At 44.1% G+C, this 20177-nt stretch overlaps 1 protein-coding gene and 1 non-coding gene across 28 annotated transcripts; both read left to right on the plus strand.

Moving 5' to 3' along the window:
• Positions 1-947: 947 nt before the first annotated feature.
• LOC145537646 (ubiquitin-like modifier-activating enzyme 1) lies at positions 948-18419 on the plus strand. Of its 27 annotated transcripts, none has more exons than XM_081568478.1 (26): positions 948-1071; positions 1522-1706; positions 3464-3522; positions 3624-3792; positions 3886-4020; positions 4652-4758; positions 4969-5059; positions 5166-5298; positions 7608-7705; positions 7808-7954; positions 8083-8259; positions 8362-8466; positions 8557-8637; positions 9000-9155; positions 10995-11160; positions 11280-11476; positions 13077-13141; positions 13512-13710; positions 14631-14705; positions 14819-15005; positions 16667-16755; positions 16983-17075; positions 17201-17392; positions 17661-17762; positions 17869-17969; positions 18128-18419. In XM_081568478.1, exons 3-26 carry the CDS (start codon positions 3467-3469, stop codon positions 18261-18263), a joined length of 3057 nt encoding a protein of 1018 aa, XP_081424604.1. In that variant the 5' UTR covers positions 948-1071; positions 1522-1706; positions 3464-3466; the 3' UTR covers positions 18264-18419. The 27 variants fall into 27 exon arrangements, with proteins under 27 accessions (XP_081424604.1, XP_081424610.1, XP_081424621.1 ...); XM_081568484.1 differs by having other exon boundaries at positions 13512-13707; XM_081568495.1 differs by lacking the exon at positions 17201-17392 and having other exon boundaries at positions 13512-13707.
• Positions 7182-7254, plus strand: TRNAW-CCA (transfer RNA tryptophan (anticodon CCA)). The gene has a single exon. It is a non-coding gene; the product is annotated as a tRNA-Trp (tRNA).
• Positions 18420-20177: the final 1758 nt, after the last annotated feature.

A 20177-nucleotide genomic window follows, 5' to 3' on the forward strand; every position in this document is an offset into this window, starting at 1 on the left:
TTTGGAAGAACAGCTATGACCAACCTAGACAGCATATTAAAAGGAGACATTATTTGGGGAGGAAGGTCTACTCAGAACTACGGTTTCTCCGGTAGTCATGAACAGATGTGAGCACTAGACCAGAGAAAGCTGAGAATCCAAGAATTGATGCTTTTAAACTGCGGTGTTGAAGAAGACTCTTGAGAGTTCCTTGGACTGCAAGGAGCTCAAACCAGTCAATCCTGAAGGAAATCAGTCCTGAATTTTCATTCGAAGAACTGATGTTGAAGCTTAATCTCCAATACTTTGGCCACCTGAGTTAACAACTGCCTCATTGGAAAAGACCGTGATGTTGGGAAAGACTGAAGGCAGGAGACAAAGAGGAGGATAGAGGATGAGATGGTTGTATGGCATCACTGACTGGATGGCCATAAGTTTGCCAGAACTGGGGGAGTTGCTGATGGACAGGGAAGCCTGGCATGCTGCAGTCCACAGGGTATCAAGGAGCCTAACACGACTGGGAATGAACTGAACTGAAAGTATGTGTTGCTAGAAGAAGAAGAAGAAGAAGAAGAAGAAGAAGAAGAAGAAAAGCAGCTATGGGAAAGGTTACTTCTTTAAGATTTCTGTTTCCACCCAAATACACTGAACTCCCGGGTTCCTGAACTTTCTCTATTTCTTGCTTTGATAGGCCAACACTTTACCACTGAACTACGAAGGAAGCCCACAAAAACGATGTAACTATTGTATTTTACCTTGTACCAATTTTAAAATGGCAAACCACTCCAATATTATTTCCAGGAGAATTCCATGGACAGAGCAGCCTGTGGGACTACAAGCTCTGGAGTCACAAAGAGGAGGAAACGACTGAGCTATCAACACTAGTGCATGCAGCCACCAGAGGGAGCTATCTTCCCCTTTCCTGCAGCATACGTAATGACGTGTCTAATGCGGCTGACGTCAGCCGTGATTCACCAGTTGGCGAGACAGAGAGGAAGAGCAAGCTTTCCGCGATAAGCCTAGTGGCCACCATTTTGTCTCTGCGTTGGAGGTAAAAAGGTGTATCAGTGAAAGGGGCAGCAGGGAGAGCAGGTAAGGCTGAGGCTGCAGCAACTATCTGTTAGTTAGTCGGCGGGGAAGGAAGAGTAAAAAGAGTGCTTTGGCTGGGTTTGGCTTCTGCTACACGTGGAGTAGCCGGCGGAGCCACGTGGCGAGCTGGCATTGGTAACAGATGGCTTTTGTCTGCTGCTCTCCTCTGGTAGCACTTTCGGGCAGCGATTTTTAGCCAGCTTTTTTCGGAAGGGTTTTGGGGAGCTCTTGGGATTCAGGAGAAGAAGGGGACGACAGAGGATGAGGTGGTTGGATGGCATCACCGACTCAGTGGAAATGGCTTCGGGTGGACTCCGGGAGTTGGTGATGGACAGGGAGGCGTGGCGTGCTGCGGTTGATGGGGTAGGAAGGAGTCGGACACGACTGAGCGACCGGACTGAACTGCTGCTGCTGCGTCGCTTCAGTCGTGTCCGACTCTGTGCGACCCCATAGACGGCAGCCCACCAGGCTCCGCCGTCCGTGGGATTCTCTAGGCAAGAACACTGGAGTGGGTCGCCATTTCCTTCTCCAATGCATGAAAGTGAAAAGTGAAAGTGAAGTCGCTCAGTCGTGTCCGACTCTTCGCGACCCCACTGGACTGCAGCCCAGCAGGCTCTTCTGTCCATGGGATTTTCCAGGCAAGAGTACTGGAGTGGGGTGCCATTGCCTTCTCCCGAACTGAACTGGGATACCCTAAACTGAGTTTAAGGGGCCGTGTAAGTGCTGGTGCAAGGGCATAACAGCCAAGTGCAGGGTGGATGTTACCCTTTCTTCCCTTGGGTTCCAAAATCGCACCTCAGGGCTCCAGAGGCCCCGATTTCTGCCTTTAGAGGCTCAGGTCCACATGTCTAGTCAAAAATCTCACTGCCTAGTATCTTACAGCACCAGGCTCAGAATTGCTAGGCATATATTCCTATGAAGACCTTAAATCAAAATTAGTACCTTCACAGCTTCCAGGAGGAACCCAAGCCTGGGCCCGGTGTGTTTACCCTTCAGTTCCCTCAAAGAGACTTTTCTCGAACATCTTTGCTGACACACCATTTCACTCACTCGTTTTCTCCTCCTAGCAACCTTGCAGAGATTAAAACAAAGTACAAGACCAGTGAATACTACTGACCCTAACTAACCCCTGCTGAGAGACCCCGTCCACACAGCTCACCTTCATTGTAATCTCTTATCACAGAGATCACTCTGGACCCAGTATTTCCAGTTAAAATACAATCTTTTTTTAGCATGTCAGTTTAAAGACCTTTCATTTCTACATCTCCTTTAAGCAATGTTCCTAAGGCCAAGATTTCTGCTTAGCGGCCCAGCTCCACAAACTCCACTTTAGCATTTCCATAAGGAAACACCTCTGAATCCAATATTGTTGTTCACTAATATGCTTTACTCCTAAGCCATTATCTGCTGTTGGAGAATACCCAGGTTTTTCATTGTGGCACAGTTCTTTTCAAATAATCCCAGGTATCATCCCTCAGAACCCCCTAAGAGATAAGACACCAGGCAGAAATTCTTTGGATATATACTCCTTCAGACATCCTTCCCCAGTTCTTCCCCAATTCCCCCCATTTCTGTGGCAGCATCTGATAACACCCTTGCAGATTTTGGTCCTAATCATCCCTGGTAGAGGATCATCTTCCCAGTCTTGCTGGTGCTCTATCTGTGCATTCGAAAAATAGCTAATTTTCTAGCTTTTTAAAAAATCCTGTTACTCCACATCTTACCTTATACTACACCCTGAGGGCCTTGGGAGGCCCCCAGCATCCTCATTCAGAAGCTGCAAGTCTTCACTTGTGGTCTCATTGGCCCATAGAGCATTATCATATCCCCTACTCCAACAGCCTTACATCAGCCTGCATCCCCTGCTCAGCATCTATTCAGCCTGCCTGAAACCCAGGCAGACGTTGTGATCTAGCCGGGGTGTGGTCCTGAGTCTTCAGTCTGTTACTTCCTGAAACTCTTTTCTCTTCCTAGGGAATGTCAGCTGTCTGAGCTCGGCTTTCTGTTTCCTTCCTCTCAGTGGCTTTAGTACCTAGCATGTTTTCATTCTTCTTTTCTTAAAATGAGATTATTAGTACTAAACCCCTTCTCTCCCTTAGAGTTACCATTAACAAAAAGAAAAGTCTGCCAACATCTGGCTCATCTCTGACCCTTTTTCTAAAGATGCCCAGCTTGCCACTGTCGAAACAATGCATGTCTGGACCTGATTCAAAACCAAGTCCTGATTTCTCCTCTGCTTGTTCTGTGATGTCCACAGAGCCATCAGGATCAGCCAGTGTCTCTAACATAAATCTTGGAGGTGGGATGGTGTTGTAGTTGGTGGTTGAGTAGCAGTATCTCTGTTATTTAAGCCCTTATTTTATCTTGCTGAAACTTTTTTTCCCTCCATTCCTAGGAAATGCCAAAGAAGTGCAGTGAAACAGACATAGATGAGGGTCTTTACTCTCGACAGTTGTAAGTGTGCCTAAACCTGGGTATATGAAGCAGCAGAGGGACATAGAAGACAAAGGAGGGTGGGCCAAGCCCTGACCCAGAGTCTTCTTCAAACCTGGCAGATATGTCCTCGGCCACGAGGCTATGAAGCATCTCCAAGCATCCAGTGTGCTGGTATCAGGCCTTCGGGGCCTAGGGGTGGAGATTGCCAAGAATATCATCCTCGGTGGTGTCAAAGCTGTCACCCTGCATGATCAGGGCACTGCTCAGTGGGCTGACCTCTCGTCCCAGGTACCCCTTCCTGACTCCCTTTCCTTGCACAGGCACCTAACTGCTTGATCTCTGCATTCACTTCACTTTGTTCCTTTCTGTACCTTCTTCTAGTTCTGCCTGCGAGAGGAGGACATTGGTAAGAACCGGGCTGAAGCCTCACAGTCCCGCCTTGCTGAACTCAACCGCTATGTGCTAGTCAGCACCTACTCTGGGGCCCTTGTTGAAGACTTCCTTAGTGATTTCCAGGTATCTGCAGCATCAACCTGCCTCACTTTTCTCAGATCCATTTTCTAGTTTGTTCACTATTTTTTTTTTCAATGGATTGGGCCTGTGGGTGCTGATACACTGCCTGGGGTTTCCCAGAGAACTTGGGTACTGGGTACCCATCTACCCTTGTTGTAGTGGTAGAAACGTACCCTTGTGATTAGGGAGGAACATTTGGACAATGATTCTTTCCACATCATTGCTGAACAGGGTTAGCTTTGTCCTATTTTGTTTAGTCTGAAAATGGAAACTAATGAAAGCGTAGGATTGGGGGTGAAATGCCAACTTTTACAGAGTATGTAAAAGGGCACGCATGGTTGTAGGAAGGTAGGAGTGGGTGTTTGCTTTTCAAAAAAGTGAATTAGTTGGTCTTCACATTCTGTCCCACTACTACCTCTTTACTTTTCTTGTCATAGTCTGGGAATTCATATTCATCTTGAGATTTCGCCCTCACTGAGTGTGATACGTGTATTTTATATTTGTAGAACAGGTCAGAACTAGTAAGCCTGAGCCCTGAACATCTGGCAGTTCCTGACCTGCCTTTCTCCTTTATTTTCTTACTCCCCTTCCTCAGTGCCAGTCCTTTTTGCAGTGAGCTTCTTTCTTGTTACAGGTGGTGGTCCTTACCAACTCTCCTTTGGAGGACCAGCTGCAGGTGGGTGAGTTCTGTCACAGACACGGAATCAAGCTGGTGGTAGCAGACACTCGAGGTCTTTTTGGGTGAGTGCCTGCTTCTCCCTTTATCCTAACTCCTTCCTAGCCCAGGCCCAAACCCTCTGGCTCTCAGTGCCCTAATGATTCTCTTAAGGAAACCAGGTGTGCAGGTCTGCATGTCCACCTCTGCCCATACAGCGTAAGCACTGTCTGATTACCAGCATGATGCCTCAATACCCAGGTTCCTGGTCTCAGTCTTGTTTTCTCCTTTTACAGGCAATTGTTCTGTGACTTTGGAGAGGAAATGATCCTCACAGATTCCAATGGGGAACAGCCTCTCAGTGCTATGGTTTCTATGGTTACCAAGGTATGGAGTCTGGCCCCAGGATGGTATGTTTGTAGCCGTGGTCCTTGTGTATGCTCCTGGTACCCTGATCTACATATGAGGTTTTCTTTACTTCTCTTCCAACCAGGGCAACCCTGGTGTTGTCACTTGCCTGGATGAAGCCCGACATGGATTTGAGAGCGGTGACTTTGTCTCCTTTACAGAAATTCAGGGCATGAATGAACTCAACGGCATCTGTCCACTAGAGATCAAAGTGCTGGGTATGCTAAGCCTGGGGTCAAGAAGTGATTACCTAGAGCAAAAGGAGAATTGTCCCTGTGGTCATACAGACGTGTGCTGAATTATATATACCACACGCCAAGGGGAGATAAGTCTCTAATCTCTCACCTGGGATTTATAATACAGGTATCCAAGTAGCCTTAGTTGAGAACTGTGAACTGAACCTAGAAGCAGAATAGATTAATACCACTAGCGTTTGATTCCATCTGGCTCATTGATTGCACCTCTCTTTTTTTTTTTCTTTAACTTTCAGACTGTATAAAAGTAAGTTCTGCATTGACTTTTCCAAGTAATACTTCATCACTGCACACACACAACAAAATATTTGCAATTTCATACATGTCATAAAGTTCTTCAAGCATGAAAAAGCTCGAAGAGCATTTTTATTTTATAATGCTCAAATTAAAATTATTTGATTCTGTTTGACAGTTACATGTTCTCTAGGTTTACATGTGCATCCAGTGTCGTTTTGCTTCCGCCCAAGCGCTTTATCTTATGTTGTATTTTAGTGGTGACTCTTCTTGCTTTTTGATGTTTGAAATTGTCTTTCTTTCAGAATGCTTGATTTTGAAAAACAATTTTTTGCAGAGTGTAGCATTCTAAAAATGTGGTTCTGTTCTTTCTTGCCTGTTTTCCCTGCAAAGTCTCCTGTTCTTTTCGTTGTTCCTTTGTCTTTAATGTGCTTATATTTTCTGTCACTGATCTTCAGCAATGTATTGATTATGATACACCTGAATGTAATTTTGCACTTATGATAGACCTTTGTGTAATTTTCTCCATGTTTCCTTTGTGATTTATCAAATTTATATTAACTCTGAGTTCATAGCTTTATCAGATTTGGAAAATTTCTGTGTCCTCCCCACCCCTGTTTCCTTGGTCAAAATACTACTTTCTCAGCTCACTCCCCACTCCATCATCTTGTTGCAGATCTCCAATTGCACGTATTTTAAGCCACATTACTTTTTTGGTTTTTCTACCCCCCTCTTTGTTGTATTGCGGATAATTTCTCCTACCGTGTCAAATCTACTACTTGTTTCTTGTGTGTTAATTTGGCAAACATACCAAGTATATAAAGTCAGTGCACACACGCATGCATGCATGCACGCTAAGTCACTGAAGTTGTGTCCAAGTCTTTGCCTCGCTACAGACCATAGTCTGCCAGGTTCCTTTGTCCATGGGATTCTGCAGGCAAGAACACTGGAGTGGGATAGCCTTTCCTTCTCCAGGGGATCTTCCCAACCCAGGGATCCAACCTGGAACTCTTTTAACATCTTCTGCATTAGCAGGCAGGTTCTTTACAACAACAACCCCTGTCAAGTCATAAAAACATTTCATACGTCAGTGGAGTTCTCAGTAATCATAAATTAAGTAAAGAGTGATTTGGAAGATAGAAAAAAACACAAGCTGCTTCAAGTGAAAAAAAATACATGGAATTTAATGAATCCCAACAAAGGCATGAGCAGAAAAATGTTTTTTAAAGATATAATGCTTCACAGTTTACAGACTTGATGAAAACTAAAGCCAGAGACCCATAATCTGGAAATTTTTGATGGAAGCAACATAATTGTGGATTTTAGAGTTGTCAAGCTACATTTTCTTGTTTTCATAAGTTTTGAGCTTATCTCGTTGATGTTGGATCCTGTAAGAGCTCGCTGCTTTTTCTTCAGAGTGACAATTTAGACATCGAGTAGCTATGGTATTGAAGAAGTCAGGATTGTGGAGTTTTTTGTTTGTTAGTTTTTAATGAAAGTATTTTTAATTGAAGTGCAGTTGACTTAGCATCTTTTGTGTTGGTTTCTGTTTTATAGGAAAGTGATTTAGTTGTATATATATTCTTTTATGTATTCTTTTCCATTATAGTGCTTCCCTGGTGGCTCAGAGGTTAAAGCGTCTGCCTCCAATGTAGGAGACCCGGGTTCGATCCCTGGGTCAGGGAAGATCCCCTGGAGAAGGAAATGGCAAACCACTCCAGTATTCTTGCCTGGAGAATCCCACAGACGGAGAAGCCTGGTGGGCTACAGTCCACGGGGTCGCAAAGAGTCGGACACGACTGAGCGACTTCCCTTTCTTTTCTTTCTTTCTTTCCATTATAGTTTATCACAGGGTATTGAATATGGTTTATCTCTCCTGGGTATAATAGTTTGCATCTGCTAATCCCATTTCCAATCCAAGGTAGAGGTAGGTGGCGAAGAGTGAGAGTGGGAGGTTTTGCCATTCTGGTTTTGATAGACCTGTTGATCTTGGGATGGTGTGAATTGACAGATAAGCCTTCATGCTTTTTATCCTCTAGGTCCCTACACCTTTAGTATCTGTGATACTTCAAATTTCTCTGATTATATCCGTGGAGGCATTGTCAGTCAGGTCAAAATACCTAAGAAGATAAGCTTTGTGAGTATGTATGGGAGGGTATACTGTAGGGTTCCAGGTATGTTTTCTTTTGTTTCATTTTGCTTTTCTAGTTCTGATGTGCTATTCTCTGTTCTCCACCAGAAATCCTTGCTCAACTCACTGGCAGAGCCAGACTTTGTGATAACAGATATTGCCGAGTATTCTCGCTCTGCTCAACTGCACATTGGTTTCCAGGCCTTGCACCAGTTCTGTGCTCGGCATGGCCGGCCCCCTCGGCCCCACAGTGAGGTAGGTGGGTGATCAAGCCAGCCTGGGTCCTTGCACCAAAGCTCCGCCATTACTTCTTCCATCTCTTTACTTTTTCTCCCTCTCCCCACAGTGGCATGACTGAGCCTTTGTTTCTTGTGTCCTACCAGGAGGATGCAACAGAACTGGTGGTCCTAGCAGAGGCTGTGAGTGCTCAAGCCCCGCCAGCAGTGCAGCAAGACAGTTTGCGTGAAGACCTCATCAGGAAGCTGGCTTACGTGGCTGCTGGGGATCTAGCACCCATGAACGCCTTCATTGGGGGCCTGGCTGCTCAGGAGGTTATGAAGGTAGGTGTGGTGGGAGTGGGCCAGGTTTCTTCCTGACTCTGCTACTTGCTGTCAGGCTATGATTAGCCAGGGATCACTTCCCCTTTCTTACCTCCTCTTCAGGCCTGCTCTGGAAAGTTCATGCCTATTATGCAGTGGCTGTACTTTGATGCCCTTGAGTGTCTCCCTGAGGACCAAGAGGCTCTCACAGAGGACAAATGCCTTCCAGTACGTGATGGGGGCCCACAGAGAAGGTATTACTTTTGTCCTCTCTAATGGACCTTTTCTCTAATCCTCTCCTCCCTTCACATGACGCAGTGCCAGAACCGTTACGATGGGCAAGTGGCTGTATTTGGCTCCAGCCTGCAAGAGAAGCTGGGAAAGCAGAGATACTTCTTGGTGAGAATGCCTGTTGGGCAAAAGCTACTTTTATTTATTCTAGCTCTGGCCACCTCTTCTGGAGTCTCCCCTTGCCTTAGAAGGGAGGGTGTTTGATTGTACTATCATCTCTTCTGTTTACTGTTGTTGTGTTTTTGTTTTGTTTTGTTTTGTTTTGTTTTCATACCATGTCCTTGATTCCTGGTCTTCTGCCTTTTTCCTGATGAGCATGCATTTTTATGCTCCTGGGCCTTAAATATGCAGTCTTAGATTCTGTTAACCAACCTCTCTTACAGTCTCCAGGAAGAATAAGGACTGAGGGGTGGCTTTGTTACCCAAGGCCCCCTAACCATTACCTCTCTCTCTTCTTGACTGCCTTTCAGGTGGGTGCAGGGGGCATTGGCTGTGAGCTGCTCAAGAACTTTGCCATGATTGGCCTCGGCTGTGGGGATGGTGGGTCAATCACAGTTACAGACATGGACGTCGTTGAGAAGTCAAATCTGAACCGACAGTTTCTGTTCCGTCCTTGGGATGTCACGGTGAGTGAGATGGACAGGGTTAAGTTGTTGAGTTTTTCTCCTTTTTCTTGTTATCCATCATACTGACTTAGGTCTTTTGTGTTTCCCCCTTTCCTTCAGCTCTTCCCTTAATTTTTCTCTACAGTTCAGTTTTTCAGCAGGTATTCACTGAGTACTTATATCTTGCATTTGCCATTTTACATCTCTCCCTACTCTTTTTTTCCTTTGATTTTTAGTTACTGCTTATGTGAGATTACAGAAGCTAGGTTATAGAGGAAAGTCTTTTGTTAAAGTCAGGGTTATTTTTTGCCTGCTCGGTGTCTGCCTTTCATTTTATCATGCAGGTGCTAGGCTCTACTTTGATAGTTGAGATATATAAGAAAGTAGAGAAGTTTCTGCTCTTCTCTGATGTGATGACATAACATTGAGAGAGTCTCAAAGTTCGGTGGAGGTAGACAGCGCTCTTTCCTCAAGTCCACAGCTGTTTTAAGACTTACGGGGATATTATTTTCTTCTTATTCTCATCTCACCAGTGGGATGGGGAACCTTCCTCTCTGCTTTTGAAAGCTGTCTGAAAAGGACACAGTGTTTTCCACATGACTAGATCAATGTATGATGGTACAGAATTGTGCATTAAAGGAGATCCTTTCAAAATGCAGTGAAAACCAGTGGATGTTGCTATGGATTCCACATTTCACCTTGCAACTACATTTGTAAACACTTGTCTACTTTTATGTATTTTTTTAAATATCACCTGAAAACTGTTACTGGAACTTTTTTTGGCAAGGCTGAATACCCCTTATGTTCTTTTAAGCAACATATACAATGCATTGACTGCAGTACTCGTGAAAATTCATCTGTCTTCTAAAACAGCTTAAGACAAATTTGCAAAACTGTTAATACAGTTGATTCCTGTCTAATATTAAAGTTTCATGTTGCAATGTTTTTCTTAACATTTGTGTTATGTAATGGAATTATCTGATTTTTAAACAGACTTATATAATTTAAACATTTCTCTGTTTAAATGTCTAATGTAGGGAATCTTGATGGCTTTGCATCACATTAAAAAAACCTTTCTAAGAGCTCTGCTTTTGCCAAGTGCTAGAGTGGATAAATAACAATAGCACAATGTATAGTTCAAACATGGGGTGAAAAATAATGTTTTGGGCTAAGGATGAAAAGCAAGATAAAGAACAAGTACCATGAGAGGATAGTTTGCAGTGTGGTAAAGAAAGTTCTCATTGGAAAGGTGGCATTTCCACAGAGAATTAAAGATAATACAGGTGAAGTGGAAGAAATCTCAGGAAAGAGTATACCACATAAAGATAGCAGCATGAGGAAAATCTCAAGGTTGAAATATTGTTTCTGTGGTTGAGAGACAGAGACAGTGGGAGATCATGGGAATAAAGAAACTCGTAAAAGTAATAGGGGCCACCTCATCTTATCCTTAGTTGAAAGTGGGAACCGATAGAAGGTTTTGAACAGACCACGAACTTGCGCTGACACGGGGTTTCAGAGGATTGTGCTTTCGGTAAACCAGAGGATCTTGGTTTTCTCGCAGTGAATGCACACCATGTGCATTCTGGGTGCTGGCAACTAAAAATAACAATGCATATTGGGTAGATAGAAGAAACAGGGGCTCGACCCATTGTCTCCTATCGTATTACTATTTTCTTTTTCAGCCCTGTTCCCAATTTGTTTCAGCCTCAGGTCTGTGGCACTTGTCATATGCCACAGGGCCCCCTGAACTAACAGTGTTGGTCTTGAGCATCATTACTTAATCAGTTTTCAGAAGAGGTCTGCACAGGTGTGTTGGGTGATTTTATACATGACAATTCTGTTTCCCCTGCCCCTAACCAGAAATTGAAGTCTGATACAGCCGCTGCAGCTGTGAGCCAGATAAATCCACACATCCGGATTATAAGCCATCAGAACCGTGTGGGCCCTGAGACAGAGCATGTATATGATGATGACTTCTTCCAAAACCTGGATGGTGTGGCCAATGCCCTGGACAATGTGGACGCCCGTAAGTGCGCTGGATGGGTGAGAACAAGGCCAGAGCCGTGTTTGTGTTTTCGGGAGGGAGTGTCATCTTCTCCTCTACTGATGTTTACCTCCCCTTCATCTGTTGACTCTTTCCCACAGGCATATACATGGACCGCCGCTGTGTTTACTACCATAAGCCACTTCTGGAGTCAGGTACACTGGGAACCAAGGGTAATGTACAAGTGGTTATCCCCTTCCTGACAGAGTCATACAGCTCCAGCCAGGACCCTCCTGAGAAGCCCATCCCCATCTGCACCCTGAAGAACTTCCCGAATGCCATCGAGCACACTTTGCAGGTGATCAGCTGTGGGGGTAGAAAGAGGTGGAACAAGACAGGCCTCTAGACAGTGCCAAGCTCTTTTTATTCCAATGATGCAAGCCTCAGTGTATATAAAATGTGCCCTCCCTTCAAATCTCCTCCCTTCACTTTAAACCTAGTACCCTAAACTTTTTGGAATGCTTTTTCTTAACATGGGAATTTTATTTTGGTAACATACAGGAAAGTATTATGTATACTATATAAAACATTTTACATAAGAAGTGTATATCTAAAAAGTGAAGATGTCTTTCTTTAGATACAGAATACAGTTTTCTTGCTAAAGAAAATCAACTTCTTAATATCAGCTCTGCTGGTTATTTAAACCTGTCTCTACTGCGTACATATTTACGACTGATGTTCTGATTTTTTGTCCAAAATACATTTAGCAACTTGTTTGTCAGACTAATTCTGTTTATGTAACGTGCATATATAAATGTATGAACATATTTGTCATCAAGATTGACAATGTAAAAGCCTCCCTTTAACTGGAACTCAGAAGCTAGCCCTAATTCCTGTCTCCTTTTCGGTCCCAAAATAACCATCATTTTACCCAAATAATTCCTAATGCAGTTTTTGAGGATGTGTCGGAAGTATGAGATTAGTCAGAAAATGAGAAGAAACAGTTGAATCTGTCACTTTTCCTTTCAGGATGAGTTTATACTTATGGACTCAGTACACAGTGTGTCTCTCTGCCTGTCCATGCCTCCCATGTCTGTGTGTGTATGTATATATTTATAGTCAGAGACAGACGGAGGGAGAGGTAGAAAGATGTGTTGGTGTGTATGTGTCTGTTTCTCTCAATATGTAAAACCTATGCAAGGTTATGTTTCCGTTACTCTGTTTCTTTCTACTAACATATAGAGAGGCCAATAAAAGAGCTTTGTGAAATGGAAATTTTACATTGAGAGTTACTCACAGGACTTTTGCAAAGCATTTACATTGGTATGTCCTTGTGACATTCAAAATAAGTTTTAAATACACACCTGTGTGCTTATTCTTTGATATTCACTCCTTGAGGTATAGACAGTAGTGATACAGACTTGTGAAAGGAGGATACAAAAGTCAAGATGTACATGAAGGTCACAAAAGTGTGGCAGAGCTGGCATTTGAATCTGGATCTCCACCAACAGGATGCCTCATATCACTGTGCCTGGGACTGTATTTATTGATCTCTTTAATTCTCAGGGGCAAAGTGCTGTTATTATTTCTCCCAAGTCCCCAGAAGATCATTGTGGAGAGATAATGCATGTTTCCTTGTTGGGGTGAACTTTTTTTTATAATTTAGGCATGACATACCTAGGGTAACGTGTTCAACCTCAGAATAAGTTTACCACAAACTTCGGCTTGTGTAGTAATCTCTGCCCAGATTAACATCATTGATTTTTAAATAGAATGGGGGTTGGGGCTTCAAAAGTTTGAGGTGTCCCATTGGGATGGCTTCATGCCTGTTTTCCCATAGCAGCCATGCTCTTCCTGTTTGCTTTATTTCCCTGATGGTCTCTCTTATGCCTGCAGAAACTTTTTGTTATCTCATTCGTTTCCTGTACCTCACGTAATGTTTTCTGCCCTGTCTGCAGTGGGCTCGGGATGAGTTTGAACGTCTCTTCAAGAAGCCAGCAGAAAATGTCAACCAATACCTTACGTGAGCACTTTGGTCCAAATGCCTCCTCACCCTGTCTCTGGCCCATCAAAGCACTCTGTAACTTCTTAACAGTTAGGAGCTACTGTACTTTTTTTTTTTTTTTTTTTTTTAGGGGGCTTGGGGGACACACCAAGAATCACACAGTAGTACGTGGACACTTAGTTCCCCAGTCAGGGATTGAATCCATACCCTCTGTGGTGGAAGCACAGTTAGAGGACCACCAGGGAATTCCCTGGTCTACTTTCTGAATAAATTAATGGTTGCTTGGGCCTTATACCTTTGGAAGTCAGGACTGACTTTCCACAGACATAAGCTTACTCCTGGGATCACTGTGTAATTCTGCATTGGTTTCCCCTCTGATTCTTGATAGAGACCCCAAGTTTGTGGAACGAACGCTGCGCCTGACAGGCACCCAACCTCTGGAGGTGCTGAAGGATGTGCAGCGCAGCTTAGTGCTGCAACGGCCACAATCATGGGCTGACTGTGTGACCTGGGCGTACTACCACTGGCATACCCAGTACTCCAACAGCATCAGACAGCTGCTGCACAACTTTCCTCCTAACCAGGTAGTAACACAGTTGCAGGGACCATTTGTCAACAGGTTTACCGGAAACAGTCTGCCCCAGCGTTTTATAATTTTTTTAAATTTATTTTTAAATGGATGATAGTTGCTTTACACTATTGTGTTGGCTTCCGCTATGCTTTTGACATGATTCATTCCAGTTAATCCCGCTGTGGCAAGCTCAGCAAGGCTTTGAGAGCTCTTAGAATGATTAAGCAAGTGATTTTTGAGGTCAAAGACTCCCACCCTTCTTCTCTAATCCACAGTCACTCTTTCCTCTAGCCGTCAGATACTTGGTTATCAGTTTCCCTTAGACATAGGATGTGTCATTGCAGAAATACCAGTCAAGACTGTCAAAAGTGTAGAAGAAAAAAGTCAGGGTAAATGGCATAGAATCTAGCTGTGTTCTCTTGGAACAAGTTATGCAGTTCCTCTCTTCACCTCGGTATCCTCATCATGGAATTAGGCATAGTGATTCCTAATTTCATGAGAGTTTTATGAAGGTTAATTGCTATTTAATAGTAAATTGTTAGTACACTGCCCAGTGGGCTTCCCTGGTGGCTCAGTGGTAAAGAATCTGCCTGCAGTGCAGGAGACTCTGGCTTCAATCCCTGCGTCGGGAAGATCCCCTGGAGAAGGGAATGGCTACTCATGCCAGTATTCTTGTCTGGAAACTCCCATGGACAGAGGAGCCTGGCATGCTGCAGTCCATGGGGTCACAAAGAGTTGGACATGACGTAGTGTCTGAACAGTAAGAACAAAGTGGCTGGCTGTCCATAAAAGGTTCATAAATATCTCTCTATCTGGCAGAAAGTGAGTGTCAAAGGATAGTGAGTTGGGCCTTCCAGGACTGAAAATGAGGAGTCACGGTTATGAGAGAGGCTTCTTGTGGCAGGTTCTGCTCCCCCAAATCTTTCTGTTTTCTAGCTCAAAGGTTCAGGAGCCCCTTTCTGGTCGGGGCCTAAACGCTGCCCACACCCGCTTATCTTTGATGTCAACAATGTAAGTCTACTCTCCTGGGTCTTCTGTGGTTGGGTGCAAAGTCGCTGAAGGAGGCTGAGCCTCTGTAGGGGAGTACTGATGTTCTTACCCCTCCTTACCTTGCTTTCTCTTAGCCCCTGCACCTGGACTACGTGATAGCTGCTGCCAACCTGTTTGCCCAGACCTATGGGATGGTGGGCTCTCAGGACCGGACTGCTATCACCATACTCATTCAGTCTGTGCAGTTGCCTGAGTTCACCCCAAAGTCTGGCATCAGGATCCAGGTTTCTGACCAGGCGCTGCAAACCGGTTCCTCCACTGGTGAGAGCACATTTGTTGGGCTGGAGCCACCACACCACTTCAGCCCATGTCCATGCAAGCCTCCTGTGCACTGATGTTTTGCCCCTGGCTCTTCTCTGTCATCTCCAGTCTGAGATTTATCCAGTGCCCTTTTTCCTTGCTTCTTCTGTTTCCAGTAGGGTTTGATTGAGACAAATTCTCTCTTGCACTACTTCTTTCTTCTCCTTCTCTCAGGTGGACCATGTCTTTTTTTGTGTTTTTTCTTTGTTTTGTTCTATTTTCCTCCACTACTTTTTGTGTTCTTCTGAGGTAGAAATGGATGTGATTTCTACCACTAGTCTCTCTCTGCCTGATTTCTTCCCTGGTTCGTCTTGACAGATCTCCTCATCTACATCCCTGCTTCTCTTTGATATGTATCTGTAACCTGTTATTAATCGCTGGGTATCTTTCCTCACCTCTCTCTCAAGATATTCCTCATCTCCCCATCTGTAACTGTCCCCCAACTTAAAATTCCATGTCTCCCCTACCCGTCTCGTGATCTATAAGCCCCTGTCTACATTTTATCTTCTTTGTATGTATCCCTCAATTTCTTCCCTTGTATATCTCTCCCCTCCTCATATATCTCTTGCAGTTTCGGTCGAAATAGCTACTCTCACCGACTCCTCTTTAAATTTCTCTTTATGCATCTCCCTACCTGTCTCCCCTTCAGATACTTTCTACTGTCTTCTTTCCTATACATTTTTTTTTTCAATCTGCACTGTTATTCTCCTCCTTCCTTCTCAGATGTGTCCTGTTTATCCCATTTCATACTACTCTCTTCTTTCCTATTGGTGCATTTCCCGGCAATATCCCTTTCTGTATCTTTTATCCCCTGGTCTCCTGTTTGCCTTTGTGGTTTCTTTCTTATCTCCACTTGGCTCTGTCTTTCTTCTTTAAAATGTCTTATATTTATGTCCTCATTGACATCCTGTGTTTTTCTTTTTTATTGTGGTAAAAAACACAAGAGATTTACCGTCTTAATCATTTTTAAATAGACTCTTAAGTAGTATTAAATACAGTTATATGGTGCAGCAGATTTCTAGAACTTAACTTGCAAATCTTCAACTCTATACCCATTAAACAGTAACACCCCAGACCTCTTCCCCTCTGCCTCTGGCAAACAATACTGTATATTCCATCTCTATGATTTTGATTTTTAGGTACCTTATGCAATATTTGCCTTTCAATCTCCGGCTAAGCATGTAGTTCTGAGTGCATTTATGCTGGTAAACTGCCAGGATTGCAAATGTTCCTTTTTTTTAGGAGGCTTAATGTTTCACTGACTGGATAGACCACATCTTTGCATCCACTCATTCATCAGTGAGCAAGTTGGGCTGCTTCCCTCGTTATTACAAATAGTATCGCTGTCTAAACCTTTCTTAGCCTCAGTCTTTTTCCCTCAGTGTCTCTAGATGTACTCAATTTTCATGACCCACACACCTGTCTACTTCTTTTTTCTTTGGGGTGTTTCTGCCTTACCTTTCCCGCTTTGTTTTACTCTTTTCCAAGGTGTCTTCCCTTTTTAAATCCTTTATCTGTGTGAACTTTCTCTGCCTTACTTTGGACTCCTGCTTTCACCTCAGACCGTGGCATGGAATCGAATATGTATCTGAGGATTGACATGTACTATCTGCTCTCTGCAGATGATAACAGCTTACAGGAGCTCAAGGCCATGCTGCCGAACCCAGAGAGACTTTCTGGGTTCAAGATGTACCCCATCAACTTTGAGAAGGTGATTAGGAGGAGGTGACTCTCAGCAGGAGAACAGGACGGGCTGAGCCATCTTTAGCTTTTGTGAGGTTTACATGCCTACCATATGGCCCAGTTATTTTGTGGTCTGGACATCTTTGGCTGGACTGGCAGGTGATGGAGGAGAATAGATGTCAGTCCATACTAGCTGAAAACCTTTTGTTCCTAATCTGCTTCCTCTATTCTTCCTCTGTCTCCACTCAACAATAGGATGATGACACGAACTTTCACATGGATTTCATTGTGGCTGCATCCAATCTCCGGGCAGAGAACTACAACATTCCCCCCGCAGACCGGCAAAAGGTAACTAAAAATTTGGATCTAACCTGGAACCCTTTCCAAATTTGAATCTGCCACATAACGACCTTTTCAGTGGCCCCTCAGCCTCTCATAACAACCACCTCTGCTCATCACATTCTGTGTCCTAGAGTAAGCTGATTGCAGGGAAGATCATCCCAGCCATTGCTACAACCACAGCAGCTATAGTTGGCCTTGTATGTCTGGAGTTGTACAAAGTGGTACAGGGACACCGACAGCTTAAGTCCTATAAGAATAGCTTCATCAACTTGGCCCTGCCCTTTTTCTGCTTCTCTGGGCCCCTTGCCCCACCCCGTCACCAGGTAAACTCTTGTTTTTATGGAAACTTTTGGTATTACGCATCAGTGAGTGATACTATATGTGTATATGAGTAGGTGGTATATGTATCTTACCCTTGGAGAACTGGCTCTAGTTTTCATCATTCTGGAGGGTTGCTTTAATTTTGTGCATCCTGTGTTCATTGTTTGAACCCGTGCACTGTGGAAGTGAAACTGGCATATTTGTGATTGAAAGAGGAGAGTAAAACCTGGGCTTCTCCTCCGATTTACCCTACTGTGCTTTATCCCACAGTTTTATAACCAAGAGTGGACACTATGGGATCGCTTTGAGGTGCAGGGGCCGCAGCCTAATGGTAAAGAGATGACCCTCAAGCAGTTCCTTGACCACTTTAAGGTAAGGCCCCCTTCTTCACTTACTACATGTAGGGTAGTGCTTGCCCTGGTTCCTGGTTTTGTCCATCCTAGTGACATGGTTGTCCCTCCTTTTTAACTATCTTCAGACAGAGCACAAATTGGAGATCACCATGCTGTCCCACGGTGTATCCACGCTCTACGCCCTTTACATGCCATCCAGCAAGCTGAAAGAACGGATGGATCAATCGTGAGTTGGGCTCCCTGGGCAGGGAGAAAGAGGTCCTGTCTGGGCTAGGAAGTAGCAGCTCTCTATGCAACTCATATTTACTGTTTTCCTTAGTTATTTGCCCCTATATGTCCTTTTCTCTTTTTCTACTTACCTGACCCTGTTATTCCTCATACTAGGGTGACAGAAATTGTGAGCCAAGTATCAAAGCGAAAGCTGGGACACCACGTGCAAACATTGGCGCTTGAGCTGTGGTGCAATAATGAGGATGGCAAAGATGTGGAGGTTCCTTATGTACGATACACCATTCGCTAATTCCTTTATGCTCCTCTTCCAAGTTTTCAGTCAACTCAGTGTTTCCATTTTCCCTATATTTCTGGCAAAAGCTGAGCCTCAAGTCCTTTGGAGAACTTGTTGTTGTGGCTTCCTGTGTTTAGTGTTGGAATTCTTAATAAAGAGGTGTTAATCCAAGTGTGCCGTATCCTTCCTTTTGCAAAGGCCTGAACCTAGTTGCCTTTGGAAGGAGCAAGTTCACATATTAATCCAAAAGGCTCCGCACTGCGCCAGCATGGAATTTGTCTTAAATCCAGGGTTATCAGATAAGATTAAATCCAGTTGTTTTGCCAGAGCTTGCTTTGCTCCATTTTCCTCCTGTCCTCTGCTTACAGACAAATAGAGACACTTGTAGGTTGGATGTAGAGCATATCTAGCCTTACCGCATGCATTATATCTGATTCAAGTTCTACTCTCTTGCAATAACAGTTTGCAAGGTGGTAGAATTTGGGTCTGGATTATGGGTCTGAATCTTGCCAGTGTGAATATTCTTTGTTTCATCTCTTGAGTGATCAGATAAAGAGTTGTTTGCAAGAAGAAAAAGATTTAATTAATACCTATAAGTGTTGCAAGTAGTACTGCACATGATACTATTTTTTTTTTTTTTGAGAATATACTTTAGCTTCTCTGTGTCCTAGAGCTTGGTCCTCTTCTAGCTTACTTGCACTCGGATGGTTTATAACCGTGCCTTTTTGCTGTGCGGGATCCTCATCTTAAGCTCTGCTCAACTGAGGTTTCATGGCCTTAAGATGTACACTTATGAAGAAATTACTGACCGGAGAAGAAAAGTCCTTGTCTGCTGTACCCTGATGCCCTCATCCCTGGGTCTCCCTGTTTCCTTCTTCGATATCAGCAGACTGGGAAAACTTAAAAGGGTTTTATCTCATAGATGAACAGTGAGAGTACACACAACCACTGCAGAGCACAGAGCACAGCAGGCACACTGACCAGACGGCTGAAGGAACGAGTGTGTTCAGCTGCCACTGTATTTCTTCCTTACCCTCTGGTACCAGCTTGGGTGCTTAAAGGTAACTACTCAAACCCTCGGTATGTCACCCAGATATGTAAGACCCTTGTTCTTACACAGCAGTTAGAAACAGCCCTCATTCCTAACTCAAACCTGGATATTGGAACTAGCTAAGCCAGTCCATGAACCAGGCAGGCCTGTCAACATCCAGGCTACTGTCTGGGCCAGCTGCAGGCCAGACACTGTGTATGTCCTTGACTCTTCATCACCACAGTATTAATCTTCCAGGTGACCTCAGTTCTTCCATAGGTTCTTTTTGTTCCCAGAAAAGCCATGGACACAATGAGCAGATTTTCTTTACCTCTGGTATCTTACTGAATGGTGGTGCTAGTTGTCGAGTTTAAATGGAGAAGTTTCTCCAGGATTGGCACTTGGGCATCCTCATTGCTCTACAGCACTGAAGACACTAACATTTATCCATGGTTTCCATCATCCTAGTGTTCGAAGGCTGCCTAGAAACTGTATTCTTCTACCTCTTTTCTCCACTCTCATAGGTCCAGATCCTCAAGCATGGCATTACGGGACTGTCTGGGCAAACAGTGCTCAGCACTACAACCCTTAAACCTCATGGGGCTGTTTAGCACTTGAAATGAGGCTACTGCTACTGATTAACTTAATGCTTCATTTTTTTGTAACTTGAAATACATACATGTAGAAAGGGGCTATTGCAATGAACAGCAAAACGTCCCTGCTCCTTGGCCTTCATCTCCCATCAACTTCTGAATCACTCAGGAGACAAACAAATTGCCAAGGACAAGACCCCAGACAAAGCAAAGAATTCACGTGAGGACTTTAAGGCCGAGGAATGGAGCATCTTCAGAAGGACCGCTATTGCCTAGTCCCTGGAACTGGATGACAGCAGGCTCTGA

Source organism: Giraffa tippelskirchi, chromosome Y (assembly GCF_054371585.1).
Source record: "Giraffa tippelskirchi isolate mGirTip1 chromosome Y, T2T-mGirTip1v1.2.pri, whole genome shotgun sequence".
Taxonomy (NCBI): domain Eukaryota; kingdom Metazoa; phylum Chordata; class Mammalia; order Artiodactyla; family Giraffidae; genus Giraffa; species Giraffa tippelskirchi.

Excerpts from the sequence above, each read along its gene's own strand:
- LOC145537646 (XM_081568475.1), top strand. The coding sequence starts at position 3,232 with ATGCCCAGCTTGCCACTGTCGAAACAATGCATGTCTGGACCTGATTCA. Across the intron at positions 8,260-8,361 it reads CTGCTCAGGAGGTTATGAAG|GCCTGCTCTGGAAAGTTCAT; the intron begins GTAGGTGTGGTG and ends CCTCCTCTTCAG. Across the intron at positions 13,142-13,511 it reads AATGTCAACCAATACCTTAC|AGACCCCAAGTTTGTGGAAC; the intron begins GTGAGCACTTTG and ends GATTCTTGATAG.